Genomic DNA, 18025 nt, shown 5'->3' on the forward strand with positions numbered 1-18025 from the left:
CTCTGTGTATTCAACACAACTTTTTGACTGTACCTTCAAAATGCGTACAGCAATAAGCAACGTTGTGCTTTGACTAAACATCTCAGCCAATAGCTCTAATATTTAAACAATTTTGGAGCTTCAATTTAGCTCTTGAAGCAGTTGCTCAACTGTTTCATCACCAAAAAAAAAGAGAAACTACACTTTCTCCTGGGTTAAAGGAAATAAAAAAATACATACCGGCATTTTCTATTTCTCTCATCTGCTTGGATGGTGGTTCATCAGTGTCCCAGGGAGTTGACTGATTGATAGGAGTCTGTCCCCATCTCACGCCTTTACTTAGCATTTGTCCTTGGGTCTGACTGTCAACCTTAGAAGTACTTGAAGTCTATATTTAGGATGGAAAAAAAAAATTTAGACGTGTCTCATAATATGCACCACACCAAGCTATCCAATATGTAGACACTGATAATATTTGAGAATACATTTCAAATATTTACCTGGTAGACTATTACTCTCTGAGATTATATCCGTTCAGAATTAATATTTTCATTTATTTTTTTTCACAGCAGTAAATTGAATGTCACGGTGAATTACAGAAGACTTTTAGCAAGGTCACTTAGGACTATTGAGTCCATTATGTTCTGTGATTACTTGCGTACACTGTAGTCCCTGCCTTTCTGAAGGCTGGAATATAAAAGCTTAGATTCAGCATCTGATTTTGAGTAAAATTCCAATTTTTGCCAAAATATATCTAAAAACTACAAGCCAGTTCTTATGTTGGTTGAAATTCTGTAAAAGCAGAAATTATAAAGGTGACTTGGCAATTTCCAGAATACATTTTCTACACTAATAACTATAATATTGTCCCATATGTATAATTAACACAGCAGACAACTATTCAGAGCCAGCAAACATAAAATTGGTTGAACTCAGTGGGAAATCACAGGCAAAAATAATTTCCTTTTTACATGTCATAATATTTTTGTCTGCTAAAGAGAAAAAAAATATGAAGAATGACAAATATTTTTGTTTGTATTTTAACATGGTAAAACAGACATCTCACAATATTTTTCCCAAACTGGTAGTTATGTATTACTTGACAATAAAAAAAATCAATCTTCCTCAGATACATCTGCAGTAGATCTACCTCCTAATAGCAGGACAACGATAATGTGTGCATAGTTTCAAAAGTAACTGGTCATTTATATGCATGATTTTGATTTGAACAATTTCTGTAACTAATGGTAACTTAATCCAGTTGTTGCAGCAAGAGGAATTGAAATTGTTTAATTCAATCATTTATTAATTTAATGAACTCAATGTGAAGTGATTGAAGAGCAACTGGACAAAAATGCACAAATAGTATGAATAAATGGAAAAGGAAAAAACCCAAAGCTCAACAATTGTTTGCAAATTTCAGGAATTTTCCTCACATATTTGGAAAAGGAAACAGGCATTTCATACATCATCGAGAACGCTGTATTGCCTATATTTTGATGTACAGGGTATTGTATATCTACATATATCTAAGTAAATTCTTGATTACAAAAACAATTTAAAATTCAATCAAGATCAAAACCAAAATTAAAACCAAATTGGAAGAAAGTGCAAATTTAGAGTGGGGGGTTCCTTGTTTATCCAACAAAACATCCCAGATCATATCACATTCCCTCCCTCCATCTTGGGCTTTGGTTCTGCATTCAATGGATATATGCAGGGAGAAATTTCTCATTGCTGGTCATCACTGTTGTGAGTTAACAAACACACTTGCTTCTCAGCTGTCTCACTTGGTTAACCAAACTCTTCAAGTTACTTTGTATATGAAGAACTTACTCTGTTCAGGAAGCAAGGCTACTTCAAATGCAATCACAACTTGTATATAAAGTATGGCCCTGAGCAGTATCAAAAAGATCAGCAGACCAAAGGAGAAACTTTTTTTTGGGAGAATTGATGATGCTCTGGGAGGATGGAACCAGGACTTAAGGCCCATTGTGTATGTACTAATCATCCAAGTACCCACTTACACTTATCCCATTTTATTCTCTACATTTTGATCAACTTGACAACTTTGTTTATTGTGACATACCAAGATGCAGTGATAGAGATTGTTTTGCAAGCAGACCTGACGGCATCTTACACACAGAGCAGAAAGTAAGAGTAAAACCAGATGGGATGGTGTGTTGATACACCACCAGCCTACTTCAGGGGGCAACCTCTGTACCTGCAGAAGAGCACGGGAACAAGGCAACACCTGGCTGGCTGTCAATCAGCCAACCTGAATGGACCAAGCCCCACCCGGTCAGCTGTCAATCACCCTCCGCGATATAAGCCAGAACTGGCCCTTCGAAGACAGTCTCAGAGCTTGCAACAGCATTCCTCAAAGCCAGCTTGTGGAAGTTTATGTTAAATAAAGCCTGGCAAACAGACTAAGTTTTGTGTGTTGGATTCTGTTCGATAGCACAACACAATTTATTCGACATAAAATTTAAAGCTGCCTCAAAATCGACCCACGCCACCCAGAAGCACAAACACGCTTTGAGATCTGGAGGACACTGTCGAAGCAATCATCAAAGCACACGCCAACGGCATCCTGAAATCTGACAGAAAAAGCCTCGTTTCACTCCGATTGAAGCTGGGTCCCCGAGCCTTCCAGGTGCTCAAAGACTGCATCGGGTACTCGGAAGTGACGAACACCCTCTAGACCACGAACGAGGTCTTCGCAAGGTACTTCCTAAGTATCCATTCCAAGCTGCCCGGGAGAGAGCCAAGTCCTACCTGGGAGCCCTGCGTGAGTTGGCCCGACCTTGTCTGGCTGGCTGAACCCAGGGTAAATGAAAGGGAGGTTGAGAGGCTGATCAGAGACATCTACGTCCGAGGGCTACATGTGAGAGCCATCAGGCAGAAGCTGCTAGAGGACAATATCTACTCCCTGGCAAAAACAGTGGAGGTAGTCCAAACCCTGGAGGCAGTAGCCCTGCACACCGAAGCCTTCGAGTCCAGACTTCCCCATGCCTCTATGGGGTTAGCACAGATGGCTGCTGTGGCCCTAGACCAGATAGGATGAAAATATCGCTGCTGCTGGTGCCCAACGCCCTTGTAAGAACTATGGGTCCTGGTGTGGGTCTGATAGTCTATAGCTCCAAAACTGCCTGCCCCGAAACCAGTACTGTTCAAGATGTGGCAAGAAAGGCTGCTTCGCCAAAGTATGCCTCCCAAAGCCCACCGGCAGCTCAGGGGCCCTCTACAATCTTCCCCCCTCCCTTTTGATCCCTGCCACGTGCGATTGCCGGGCGACACTATTACCCCTGCAGCCACTTCCGGCCTCCCCAACCCCAGCAGGCCAACTTTTGGCCTCACTGGCAACTATAGCCGTGTGCAGACCATACGCCCGGACTAGCCCTAGCCAGTGCCACCTCCTGAGGACTACAACGACATCACTTCCAGTCTACAGAATGACGTCACTTCTGCTGCCCGTGATGACGTCGCCCTCACTGATGGTGTGATGTCACTTCCCCCTGCGCAACTAGCGCAGCCAGGGAAGAAGGCCACCCATGCCTTGCACTCCCATGCAGCGCCACCTTCTTGGGTGGGTCATGCAGAGGTGCCACCACCATCTGGGCCCTCCCAGGCCTCCAATGAAGACAGTACTTATGATGATGTCAATGTAGTCAACACGGGCGCTGACCAGGCCACCCCACGCCTCCAGATGCCACTAACCGTTGACACTCACCTCTCCCGATGCCTGCAGATGATGCCGACGGCCACGACTCGCCTCCACTATTGGGGAAGGATGACTTGAACCCCAAGATGGTCCTAGCAGCCACCACCTTGACCAGGGACATCCCCATGACCTCAGGCGCTCCATGATGGACATCAAAATCAACGGATAGGAAATCAGCGACAGGAACATTTCTCCCAGCATGGCTCATGTCTCCGGGACCAGTGCTCCTGCGTAGACACGTGCAAGCACACAAGGCTAAACCCCTGGTCGAGCAGGTGTTCCTCCTATGCTCGAACCACAACTACGCCTACATTAGGTTCAGCAGTGGCAGGGAGGACACCATCTCAACCAGGGACCTGGTGCCAGCAGGAGTACCCACCAAAGCACAGAATCCTCCAGCCTAGGACCACGCCAGCCTGAAACCCCCCACCCCCCCAACCCCAGACAGCAATGGGACACTGAAGACCTCCTTGGGCACTAAGGACTCACTACAACCATGGGGGATGAACCACCCCACCCCCCCACCAATCCAATGTGTCACAGAAACCTCAACCCCGGCCCCCCATTCTGCACTGCACCATGCCACCCACTCCGGCCCATACCACCAGCCCCTGCATACCCTTACTGACCAGTGACCAGGAGCCCCAGCCCTGTGACGGTTGCAGAGACTCCGATGGCTGCTGGAGCATCTAAACCTGTAAATAATGTATATAAGTTTTTGGGTCTCTGGATAGATCACGGACTGCAACCTCCCGCCCCCCACCCCGGGATAATTTTAAAGAAGGGGGTGAATGTGGTGGTGCACCACCGGCCTACAGCAGGGGGCGATCTCTGTGCCTGCAGAAGAGCATGGGGACAAGGCAACACCTGGCCGGCTGTCAATCAGCTGACCTGAATGGACCAAGCCCCACCCGGTCGGTTGTCAATCACCCTCCGGGATACAAGCCAGATCCGGCCCTTTGAAGACAGTCTCAGAGCTTGTAACAGCATTCCTCACAGCCAGCTCTGTGGAAGTTTATGTTGAATAAAGCCTGAAGAACAGATGTTATGTTTTATGTGTTTGCGCTTCTGTTGAATAGCACACCACACATGGAGAAAAGTCAACATAATTTTATTATTTTAGGGCTCGTTATGGACTTTGATAATGGCAGTAAATAAACTATTCTTAAACATGATAGTGTGTGATCTCATAATCATGAATCTTCTTCACAATGGGAGGAGGGTGAAGAGAGTATGGCCAGGGTGGCATGAGTCTTTTAAAATGTTGGCTGCTTTTCCAAGACTGCAAGAATTATCGGTGGGGTCGAGGAAGAGGATTTGGTATGTGTGAGGGTTCTGAGTCACATTCACAACCCTTTGCAGTTTCTTATAGTCTTGGGCGGAACATTTCCCATACCTCGTAGTGATGCAACCTGATCGGATGCTTTTAATTGTGCAAATATAGAAGTTGTATATGGAGACAGATGACATGCCAAATTTTCTCAGACTTCTCAGGAACTGGAGGTACTGCTGTGCTACTTGGCCTTTGTGTAAAAGTGGGTGGACTAGAACAAGTCACAAGACACAGAAGATGTTTACCCCTTGAAATTTAAAGGCACCATCTCCACTTCAGCATTATTGAGGTGACTGGCAAATGAGCTCTGCCCCTCTTTGGTTGCTGATATTAAGTAGAGGTTGTTCACCTGGCACCATGCAAGAAGTTCCTCTATCTCTCTTCTGTATTCTAATTCATCATCAGGTAGAGGGAGAAACCATTTTGTAGGGGAGGGAGGGAAGAAAAGCTTTTCCTGCCCTTACCCCTCCTCCCCAGGCAAACCTTTACACTTTATCAGCCTACATATACGACACATTATCCTCCAATACTTCTGTCAACTCCAGCATGATCTGACCACCTGACACATTTTCGCTCAGCACCATCCAGGGCCACCAACAGATCTTCCAGGTGAGGCAGGCACCTACAGTCGGTTTGAGCGTCTACTATTCTGTCTGGATTTGCTTTGTAGCCATAAGTGCCTAGTGTTCTCAAGTTTCACCTAGGACTCAGGTCTGGTTCAATTCTTGCATCCCTTCCTGCATCTCTAATGCCCTCGAGAAGGTTGTGTAGGGATTTCTTGTGTAGGGATGGATTGCTTGATCTATGCCAGGTTCCTGGCCTTCAGTAACAAGTACACCTCACTTCAGTGGTTCAAGAAGAGCAAGCACCTCTTTCACATGCAAATGGGCAATATATATTAACATATTCTCAATACCTATATTCCAAGAATTTTTTTGAAGAACTATTCAAGGGAGCAACCATTCCTTCACGTCAGCTTGTCAACTGCCAAATACCAGGAGCCCCAGGGCATCCGGTTTATTTTGTGTAGCAGTTAATAGCACACAGAAGGCAGTAGCTGTATCCAGCCCTCCAAGTGGTTCAGGTCACTCGTCCTACAAAGGTGAATGACAATTCTTCTCCTCTCTAATTGTTGATTAATGAGAACACTCCAGTAGCAGGATTCTGCAGTGCATCCACATGACTAGGTAAACACACGGTCACATTCACAGAGCAATTCACAATGTTCAAGCAGTACAAAGATGAGAGCCCTTTCTTCTAGCCACATAACACAGTAGAATGTGGCTTTTGTGGGGATATAAATGTCAAGGGACTTTGTTCACCAGTGGGACTTAATGGCACTCAAAGTAACATTCATGCAACTCAAAATATTTAGAGTACATTTTCCTCCTAAAGGTTCAGTAAATATAGTTGTAACACTTAGCTTAGTTTACTTTAATTTACTATAAAAATAAATATTTTCAGATCTTTTAGCCAAAGATGCCTAGAGTGAAGAATTTTTCTCAACCAATATCCCAGAAAAAATCCTCTTTTCAGTAAGCTAACTGCAAATATTTCACATTGAGCAGCATCTAAAACTCGAATTGAGCATGCTTTAAAAACAAAATGAGTACATAAACCAATGTCAAAATGATCAAGTCATGCATATTTACCCTGTGGTGTTAAAGATAAACTGGAAATCTACTTTATTTTTGGTTTTCAAGCCATGTCACATGAACCACAACTTACACTCACAGAAAAATTTCTGAAGATCTGAGCGCAAGAAAAGATACATTTCCAGGAAGACTGTGGTCAACAATTGCCACTGATGTCATGACACAAATGAATTTCATCCTGATACTGTTGTGCAAGTCCCTGCTTTCCCTCAATCCCAAAGGCACTGTCAAAGGAGTTAGGAACCAGGGCCATTTCCGATAAACCAGAGCTTGATCAAGGACAGTCAAACACCTATATGACAACTCAGAGTCATCGCTTAAACCTTACTTCATGGGTCCTCTACTCAACATTAATGTTCCTTCAAATCCACTTAATTATGTAGAATTATAGAATCATAGAAAATTTCACCTCAGTAACCTATTCCTGCTTTCTTTCCATACCCCTTGACCCCTTAAGCCACAAGGGGCAAATCAAACTCCCTTTTTGCATACACCTAATGAACTATTTCACCAAAGATGTCAGTTACCTGATAAATTCCTGCCCATATTGCACACTCATTGCTATTACTGGTAGTGGCATCTATAATGCCTCTATGCTATAAAAATGTAATGTATAAACCTCTGTCATTACCACAATCTGTTCATTACAAATAGTCAAGTATTTGTAATGAACAGACAATATTTGTTAGGTCACGTGCCCAATTTTTGCTCCATTATTAGCTCTTTGGTAAAAATATATTCATTGAATTTTCTTAGATCTTATTGATTATTGCTCCAATTTCCTGTAATCTGGGACAACCTATGATGGGGTCCATCAAGAGTAGTGTTCACTGCTCTATACCTCAACAAGTGTACCACTATATCATTTTACCCCGCACATAACATAAAACAAGGCAGATTAAAATCTCAGTGGATAATGCAGTAACTGTTCAGCACAAGGAGAGATTAACAGATTTACTGTGTTCTCGGCTTATTCAAACTTAATACAGAGCTGTAGAATTTTATAGAACAGAAACAGGCCATGGCAGCCTAAGTGTCTATGCAAGCTAGTCCTTTTTGCCTGCATTCAGGCCATATCCCTCCAAAGCTTTATTTTCCTTGCTCCAAAGAGTACTAACAAATTCCTGACTTGGTAACCCCTTTGCATTCACTATTTGGATGATTATTGAAAAGACTCCATTAAAGAAAACCAGAACTATAATTTCACAATGTTCTGAGAAATGGTAAATTATTCATTACCGCTCCCTAGAGTGTATATTCAGATTCTATATGGGGTATTAATGATCTTACAAACCTGGTTCTAAATATTAAAAAATACAACAGATGTTGAAAATCTATAATAAAAACAGAAAATGATGAAAACATTCAGTAGGTGTCATCTTTGGAGAGACATTCAAAAATTGGAAATTGTCTCTTGAGCTGCAGAAAAGGGGGAGAATGAGAAAGGACAGTGGCTTCCAGTCTCTAATTGATCTTTTCTAGAAAGACCAGCAGCAAATGATCAGTCTTCAACATCCTCTTTTAGCCAGCACCACCTAAATTTGTGCCATTCAGTTTCTCTTGATCTCCATTCTATCATGGATATTCCCTTGATTCTCCCCTTTTCTTTCCTTTCTCAGTTACATAAAACATTCCTTTCTAACCTTCTTCAATATTGATGAAAAGTCATTGACCTTGTGTTGAAAATGGCGATGCTACCAGAGCCGCTGTAACAGTGGCCCTGTCACTGGTGCGGACCATGGAGAGCAAGGAGTGGTGACACAATGCTCTCTTGGGGTTCAACTATCCAATTAACTGCCATTAGATCCACACAGGCTTTGAACGGCCTTATTTAAAATCTCGTGACTGAGGGGTCTGCGCCCAAGATGGCAGCGCCTATGACCTGCAGCAGTATCAAGGGGTTGCAGACTCCAGAGAAGTGGAGGACTGGTGCATAGCACCAGAAAACCGGGATATCACCCCCATCTGAGAAGGAGAAGCAGAGGAGATGACCCATGGTACGGTAACCATAGCGGCAGACCAGTGAGCGTGCTTTGCGGCTGAATAGACCCACGCATTTGGCAGGCTGCTGGTGACTCGAAGCGAGGAACCACAGAGACTTTTGCCTGATGGAGACTGCTACTGGGGGACTCACGTCGGGATGGGGACTATTGGAGACTGGTTCAAAACTGGCTGAAGGGGTCAGATATCAAAACTGGGATCCAAGGGGTTACCGAAGGCGCTGAAAGGTTCTTGATCATGTCGGAGGTTCAGATCTGGAGCTCAGGTTGCCATTGGTTTGGACTGGACTCTATGTGTCTGTCGAGGCTGCAGAAGCACTGGAGGTGAATCTATGGACATTTGGTGACCCTTCACTTTCTCTGACTGCAAGAGGTGCTTCAGGCAATTTCTGCCAATGGCGAATCTGTCTGCCTTACAGCAGGGAAAAGCAATGTCATGTAATTTGACACTGGTTTATTACATGACAATAAATTGAATCTTGAATCTTAACTATTTCTTTCTCCACCGTAATGATGATATATTTACAATCCACCCTCCCCACTATTGAGTACATAAACAGAGAATGCTGTGGTTGGAGACTAGTAACAATCATCAAAGACCCTCATGACCAGAAAATGCTCTGTACTTGCTGCTGCCATCAGGAAAGAGGTAAAGGTGCCACAAGATTCACCCCTCCAGGGTCAGGAACAGCTGCTACCCCTCCACTATCAGACTCCTCAACAACAAACTCAATCAGAGACTCATTTAAGGACTTTTACTTGTCCACTTTATTGATTTTCTTTGTTCTCCCTGTACTGCATAGTCAGATTGGTTGCATTCATTATATGGTTACAGATATTTTGATTGTTTACACGTTTACGCTGTGTGCAGTAAATTTTTGCATTACCAATTAGTGGTAATTCTTCCATGCTCGTAGAAATAAAGGAATCTCAGAATTGTATGTGATGTCATGTATGTGCTGACATTAAATCTAAAATCTGTTAGTGATATCACCAGAAAGATCTTGCAGGAATAATGCCCTGACCTATCAAATCAGCTGACATCTAAGTAATGGCAATCACCATGCTCTACCTTCGAAACAGGTCAGGTCACCTCCACAGCAAAGTTGTTTTTGAGTGGGATTCTATGTAGACACTCTTTTCTCTTCTTTGGCTTGGCTTCCCGGACGAAGATTTATGGAGGGGGTAAAAAGTCCACGTCAGCTGCAGGCTCGTTTGTGGCTGACAAGTCCGATGCGGGACAGGCAGACACGATTGCAGCGGTTGCAAGGGAAAATTGGTTGGTTGGGGTTGGGTGTTGGGTTTTTCCTCCTTTGCCTTTTGTTCGTGAGGTGGGCTCTGCGGTCTTCTTCAAAGGAGGTTGCTGCCCGCCAAACTGTGAGGCGCCAAGATGCACGGTTTGAGGCGTTATCAGCCCACTGGCGGTGGTCAATGTGGCAGGCACCAAGAGATTTCTTTAGGCAGTCCTTGTACCTTTTCTTTGGTGCACCTCTGTCACGGTAGCCAGTGGAGAGCTCGCCATATAACAGGATCTTGGGAAGGCGATGGTCCTCCATTCTGGAGACGTGACCCATCCAGCGCAGCTGGATCTTCAGCAGCGTGGACTCGATGCTGTCGACCTCTGCCATCTCGAGTACTTCGACGTTAGGGGTGTAAGCGCTCCAATGGATGTTGAGGATCCGCTATGTAGACACAGCCTTCTAAGAAAAGCTGAACTGTATGGTACTGCAAGCTCCCTGCCACTCCTCATCTCCCAATTAAGACAGCTAAAGTGTCTTTCTGAGAATCATTATTTCAATGTTCACTCTGATGGAGGCACTTGGTTTGTTCCACAGCTCATTAAAAAAGTACCCGTGTACTTGCAATGCAGTACCATGGATCAAGTGGTGGAAGAAGAAATCATGGTTCTTTATAACCAGAAGACATGAAGGGCCAATTGACCGCCTACCATGTTGCATATTTTCTACAATTCTATGATTTGATGTTAAACAAGCTTCCTGCATTCAGCTGTTAACATTTAGCTAAAATATATCACTCAGGAACTGTCTCCTTTTACATTATTTTTCTTGACAAAGTCATGGAGTGACAAGATTCAACGATGAACACACTACAATACATGCAGCAAAGTATACCTCCGTTTGTATCATCATCCACAAACTGGCTAGACTTACAACAGTTGATTTTTTTATGGGAGAACTGGTAAAAATCCAATGGAATGAATTCTCTCGAAAGTGCCTGAATATACTCTCTTATTAACATGACATAACCATATGTGATATCACGCACTCCTAGTTGCAAGGACAGTTTCTTTCCTGCTATTAGCAGATGTACGAATGTTCCTTTGCTTTGTACCAACTGATCTCCCACTGTAACTGCACTTCTGCACCAGTAGTACATTGTACTTGCTGAACAATACATGAGATGTCAAGCTGCACTGCTCAGAAAAACAAACTATCACTGCAACTTGGTGCGTATGACCATAAACTTGAACTTGTTGCATATTAAATATTCTTTGAGAGATACACAGCAGAATGTTGGGATGAGGACAGGGTATCAAATTCTGCTGGTCATGCAATTAATGAATGTTTCAGGAATATATTCAAGTTAATAATTTCATAATTTCTAGCTCTCTCAACTTCTGCAACAGCTGCACTCTATACTTTTTTTTCAAATGTATTCTTAGTGGAATGAATACCTGAAATCATAAATTCTGGGATGCAGTGTCATTGGTTCTCATTATCTTAATTATTGTATATTTTGGCGTATAAGTTGAGATGTGAAACCCGAAAAAAAAATTCCAAAAAAGTGGTGGGGGGGGGGCGACTTGTACACTGCATATACTTTTGGGACCTTAAATTCACCAAAAATGAACATATCGACATCAATTCGACGCACAAGTCAATGCTGGAAGCACTTCCCCACTGCCAGCGCTGCGCGTCATCATAAACATTCCTCCTGAGACCCAGAGGTTGCCATTCCTCCCTGATAGGCTAAAGTTCCTGCTGTCGCCAGGAGAACGATGTCACCGCTCCAGCTCTGTGGGCTGTTGACACTCCTCCTTGGTAGGCTGAGGTTTTTTTTAAACTTAATTTACAGGTTTGCTATTTGTGATTGGGGTGTTTAAAAATTTTTTGTATTGTTCATGTGAGGCCTGGACAGCTTTAATAATGGTGGTCGACTTATATGCCAGATAGAACATAAAACCATTAAAATGAGGATGAAGAAAAGGGGATCGACCTATTCGCCAAGATATACAGTAGCTATCTGAGGACTCTGTGGACTGATATTGGGAAATGTCAAAGGGTTTAAACACTGAAGCTAATGCATGTTTCACCTACATTTTTGCTTTAGCAAAGCTGCAATTTTGCACAAAATGAAACTCCCAATTTGGAATTTTGGATTCTTACTTATTTTTTGCAAATACAATTTAGTTGCATCCTTTTGGAAAAAATATTGCTGGAATCTTTGGAAAGTGAAAGTTAAGTATTGTATAGTTTTAAATAATCAGCCTTTTAAATTAAAAAAAAATTGGACAAACTATTCCTCAAAGATCTACTTTATATATTCCCCAATCTTCTTGTATTTCTGTCAGAATATAAAGCTAATATGCCACTAAATTTAAGAATGATATACATTTTATACTCTGCATAATAAAATGGACATTACCATCACATCACATTCCTGCCATGATTTGTTGAAATAATTTGACACCATGCCTGAACTATGAGATATTTTGATTTGAATTGCCTGAGGCTATCTTTGGTATATAATTTATATCATATTGGTTCATTCAAGGACCATCATGTCACATATTTAAAAAAAAATGAATAAAGGCAATGAGAATGTCTAAAATATTATACCAGAATTTGAATTAGGTTGGTATTGGTTTCAGCTACTTCACATCATCAAACGTAATGTACATTCTCTAGAAAAAAAAGGCTTTCTTCTTATTGAATGAAAAGGTCACAGTTCTGATGAGTCATTAATCGGTTCCTTCACAAAATATGCTGCACTTTATATTTTATTCCTGCATTATTTCCACACTTTTTGTATTTCCTACAAATTTATTTTCTGTGTATTTTTTATTCTTTTGTCTGTTCAGCTCACATCCATGCAAGACAAGATAGTTACAATTTTTAATTTATGCTGTTACGAACCATGCTCAATGAGCAGCAATAGACAATGAACCAGAAAGTGTTTAATTTTAAAACACTATAGTTTAAGAGTTAGAAATAAAATTAGTCTCAATTTTTAAACCATCCTTCACACTAAATCTATTCCCACCTATGCAGAGGCGTCAAGTGTATGTGTGAGTGTGAAATACCCAAACCATCATAGTCCAGGCCAAAATACAGAAAGTTACTTCAAAGTTCAGTCTTTTAAATTCAGTGTTGAAACATAGGCCTTTTAAATTTGATGTCTTAAATTAATGTTGAACTGATGGGAAGACTGGAGTTGAGGATGCTACAGACTCAAAAATTCTTCTTGTGTTGCCTTTGAAGAAATGTCCATCCATACGAGCTGTGGTCCTTTTGTAGGCAAGACTCAAACTGGACGGCCTTCACGAAGCTTCTAAGACCCTGGCACCAGTCTCTCCAAGTGACCTCCACTGTTAGACAAAATCAAAATGAAGTACTTTGCTTCCCAAAAAGATCCTCCTGGCACAGGTCAATCCACTGAAAAGCCTAGTTATTCACATAGCATGCATGCTTTGTGCTGAATTCCACAAAAAATGGGTGGCCTTAAGAGCTGCTTCACAAAGCTTTTCATCTCTTTAGCAGTCAGAATGGTTTTCCTTTGCAAAATCACAATGTCTTTGCAAATGTATTGAATTCTGGAACAGACTGTGACAAGCCTTTGCTCAGTTCTTCCAATGTATTGAATTATTGCTGGGCTAAGACTTCTGTTGTACTTGCGTAAAATGTTGAATGTTAACTGTGATCATTCAGTCCCTCCTGTCTATACTAAACCTTACAATGATAATTCCATTTTACTAAAATGTGAGTTCATAATAATGTGGACTGCTGAAGTAGTTTCCAAATTTTTGATGTTATAAGATGTAGTTGTGAAGTCCAGGTACCATGCTCTTTCATTTTGGTTCTCTTCTAAAATGGCCTAGGGCACATCATACGTTCTGCATACATCTGAACAATTTTCATCTGCGCTCAATTAACATACAAATTTGTTCATTTTCTGTTCCAATGTTTTTACTGATACACCAAAATGCTCATTACTGCAGCCTAAATTACAAATGTCACAGATATCAGGCTAAAACTTCAAAACAGGCAGAGTAGTTTATGCTCAATAATAAAGTCTGTAGATGCTGTGATTGTAGTGAAATACAAAGAAGTTGATTAATTTAGCTTCTATAATGAAATATTTAGAGTCTATATGATAATGAAGTTGTTTAATCAGTTAACTGACCTTTCAACAATTCAAGTATCATAAAATCACGCTTCACAGCAATTTATACAACTAAGTCACCCACACACCTACAGCTTGTAATGATCAACTATACAGCCAGAATTATAAAAGTCCAAATGGTGAAGTTCATTTGAATAGGTTACTTAAGCATCAGTTTAACTTTTGCTGATTGAGTACATTTTAGATCAGGTATAGGTGTTTTTGCTAATTTGCAAAGCATAATTCCTGAGAAGACTGAAGCAGGCAAGGCTACCAACCACCATTATGTCAACCTTCTATAGGAGCTCTATTGAGAGTGTCCTGGCCGGCTGCATCACGGTGTGGTATGGTTGCTGCAGATAAATGGATTAATAGACAGACAATCCACAGGACCATAAGAGTGGCAGAGATGATGACTGGAGTCTCGCTAACCCCCCCCCCCCCGCCCCCCACAATCGATATGATCTACTGGGACCAGTCTGAAGAAAGCGCGCAATATCATTGAGGATCCTCTACACCATGTACACAGCACCTTTCAGCTGCTCCGTCATAGAAGAGATACAGGAGGATCAGAGCCAGTACCACCAGGCTGAGGACAGCTTCTTCCCAAGGGCAGTGAGAAAGCTGAATGACTAACGGAATTACTCACACTAATTATCCAAGGCTTTCATTTTCTTGAAATAATATTTATTTATTTATTTGTATAGATGAAATACTTGTCCTGCATATGTACTGTTTGTCTGTATGTGTGTTATGTCTAGTTTCATGTCTGCTTTTTTTTTGGCACCAAGGACTGAAGAACGCTATTTCATCAGATGACAATAAACTTGACTTGGACTTGATAATTCCAGGTCAACAAACCACAGCAGACTATCAATTCTACTGCTTGTAATGCTTAGCATAAGACAACTGCATCTTTCAGAAAATGTTATCTAGCAGTATGTGCCAGAAAAAATTGAGAGGTAATTAAAATTAAAAAAGTTAAATGATAGCAAGTTTCGATTAATGACTTACATTTAAAAGTGATGTAAAATAGATCACTATAATATGGAGGTCACAATGCAGAGTGAAACAATATGCAATAAAGGAAACAGTCATTTTAAGAATTCTTTCCTTCGAAGTGCACTAGTCTCAAATCATACTGGTGTTACAAGAATTTGAAGGCAAATCCAGCAATCCCAGTTGTATGAATCAAAGAGAAGTATTCTCTTTGCATGCATTAAATAAACTCCATCTCCGGGATAAAATGGCAGTGCCCTCTTGACCCACAGAGATGTAGATATCGTTAAGTTTAGAAACAACAAATCTGAAACCAAAATCAGAAGGTTCTGAAAATCTGAATTTACCTCATGCGGACTTGTCCAGCTCTCACGGAAAAGGATTGGCACTTCCAATTAACAAGTGGTTAAGTGTCTGCAGAACTGTCAAATTCATATCTCTACTGTGTACAATTGATTTTCTGACATGCTGGGGAAATAATTACATTTTGCTCAAGGAGCCAGCACTGCAGTCATCTGTTTTGAACACTGTCCTTTTACTGGATTGTTGTCTTCCATCTGACCTTAGATATCTCAATTACATTTTTAAAAATGAAATAATCACCAGAAATGTTATTGTCATTAAGCTCCTGCATCTAGAATATTTTCCTTCTGAATGGACAATATTTAGAATAAGTGAATGAGACTGAATTAGATAGTGTGATAGATGAACAGGAAAAAATAGTTAACAATGTTGTGCTCTAAGTGGAGAAGATTTGCAGTGAAGATTTTTCCAATTCTGCAAGGCACAGGTTACCTTGTTTGCTACTAATTAATATGACAATGTTATACATACTCCTTTGCTTGCATCACATCTACAAAATAACATTTCTGAGCTGCCAACATAGATCGATTACTTACCACTAATTTTCTGACATGTAGATGCAAACAATTCTGCATTAAGCCATCTAATGCAGTTCGCTGTCAGTTAACCCAATTAGATTTATCTTTTCTTTCAATGTTTTATTTGTCACGTTGCTAAAAGAATGAATGAATAATTGCACAGCGCAGTAACTGCGGCATTTGTGAAATCACTAAAAAGCCCATGCATCTCCTTCACCAATTAGATTGAGTCAAGGAACGTTAAAGCACAAGAAATGAGGGAAAGTTTCTGTTTAAATGGCTGAATGAAATGCCATGTTAGATACCAAGAGGCAATACTGGTTAAGAGGAGTTAGAAAGGTAGAAAGCATTTTGAAAAACCGCATTTAAAAATACTTCAATTGAAATGATCATGGATCATTTTCAATGCCATAGACATGATTGACAGTAATTAACACTTTAATCCATTATTAAAATGAGAGTTAAATTTGAAATGACAAGAAACAATTTTCTGTAGCAGGATTAAACTGTAGAAAATGTCCAAATATAGGAATAGCAAGTCATGAATGCATTTTAATGGTTAAGTGCCATTTTCACAAAACAGCTAAGACAGCAGCTTTGATTTTTAAGCAGAACAATCTTACGAGAAGTACCTCTTCCATTGAAACTATTGCTGTGATATCAAATTCTAACCCATTTACTCTTTTGCTTGACTTCAGAAGTTATATAATTGATACTTGTCACATGTATTCATAGGGAAATTGTTTTTGCATTTATGTTATACCTTTATCAACTCAAGATGCTTCCCTGGACTAACAAAAATCACCTGCAACTGACATTGGCATCATCAGGGTCATTGCAGGTGCACCCTGCAAGTTGCAACATGGTCTGGTATGGAGACACCAATACTCCTGAGCGCAAAGCCCTGCAAAAGGTGGTGGACACTGCTCAGGGCATCACGGGTAAAAACCCTTCCCACCATTGAGAAAATCTACAGGGAACACTGCCATCAGAGCATCAGCAATCAGCAAGGATCCACACTGTGGTGCGCTGTTAGACAGAATCAGACACACACAAAGTAAAGACTGAACAACAGGCTTTAATCCACAAAAACCTCCACAGAGTCAGGCTGGCTGTGGCTGCAGCAACTCAGTGTGAGGCCTCGGGAGGCTGGCGCAGGCTTTTATCCCGGAGGGTGATTGACACCTGACTGGGTGGGGCTTGATCCATTCAGGCCGACTGATTGGCAGCTGGCCAGGTGTTGTCCTGTCCCCATTACACTCCTGCAGGTACAGAGGTTTCCCCCTGCAGTAGGCTGGTGGTGTACCACCACACACACTACCCAGCACATGCTATGTTCTTGCTGCTACCATCAGGAAAGAGGTATAGGTGCCACAATACTCACACCATCAGGTTCAGGAATAGCTGCTATCCCTCAACCATCAGACTCCTCAACAATAATCAGGGACTCATTTAAGGACTCTTAATATTTTGATATTTTCCTCTATTTTTTGGTACAGTTTACACTTCTTTATTTGTTTACATGTACATGCTGAGGACAGGTTTTTTTTTGCACTATCAACAAGAGGTAATTCTGCCTCACCTACAGGAAAAAAAGAATGTCAGCTGTATGTGATATCCTATATGTGCACTGACCATAAATCTGAATCTGAAATTCAGAACAAATTGTGCAGGAACATAATATAGAAATTATTTTGTTTACATTGCCATTGCTTTAAGCAAAATCAAGCGCTGATGATTTTTATGCTGTGCTCTCCCAACGTTTGAAATAATTGTGTATATTCTTTATAAAGGTGCAATGTAGAAGAGGCAATTAGTTATCGGCAAATTATTAGAAGCTCTATAGTCTATATGATCATACATTTTAACAAGTCACTCAATACTCAACTGAATTAATGTAATCTCTCTTGAATATGGTAAAACATCTCAAAATGCCTCACAGAACAATTCTAAACAAATTGTGACACCAAGCTGTGACAAAATGAGAAAAACGGCAAATAAAACGATTATAAAACTTTGAAAGGGCTGGATCAGATTTATGCTGATTAATA

At 41.1% G+C, this 18025-nt stretch overlaps 1 protein-coding gene across 3 annotated transcripts in view; it reads right to left on the bottom strand.

Moving 5' to 3' along the window:
• Positions 1 to 18025, bottom strand: part of LOC138736611 (kelch-like protein 29) — a 483106-nt gene that overhangs the window by 162529 nt on the left and 302552 nt on the right. For all 3 annotated transcript variants that reach the window (XM_069886405.1, XM_069886406.1, XM_069886404.1), the window contains one exon: positions 220 to 367. In XM_069886405.1, the coding sequence (XP_069742506.1) occupies positions 220 to 367 (148 nt within the window). The remainder of the gene's footprint in view (positions 1 to 219; positions 368 to 18025) is intronic.

This window comes from Narcine bancroftii, chromosome 6, assembly GCF_036971445.1.
Source record: "Narcine bancroftii isolate sNarBan1 chromosome 6, sNarBan1.hap1, whole genome shotgun sequence".
NCBI classification, from domain to species: Eukaryota; Metazoa; Chordata; class Chondrichthyes; order Torpediniformes; family Narcinidae; genus Narcine; species Narcine bancroftii.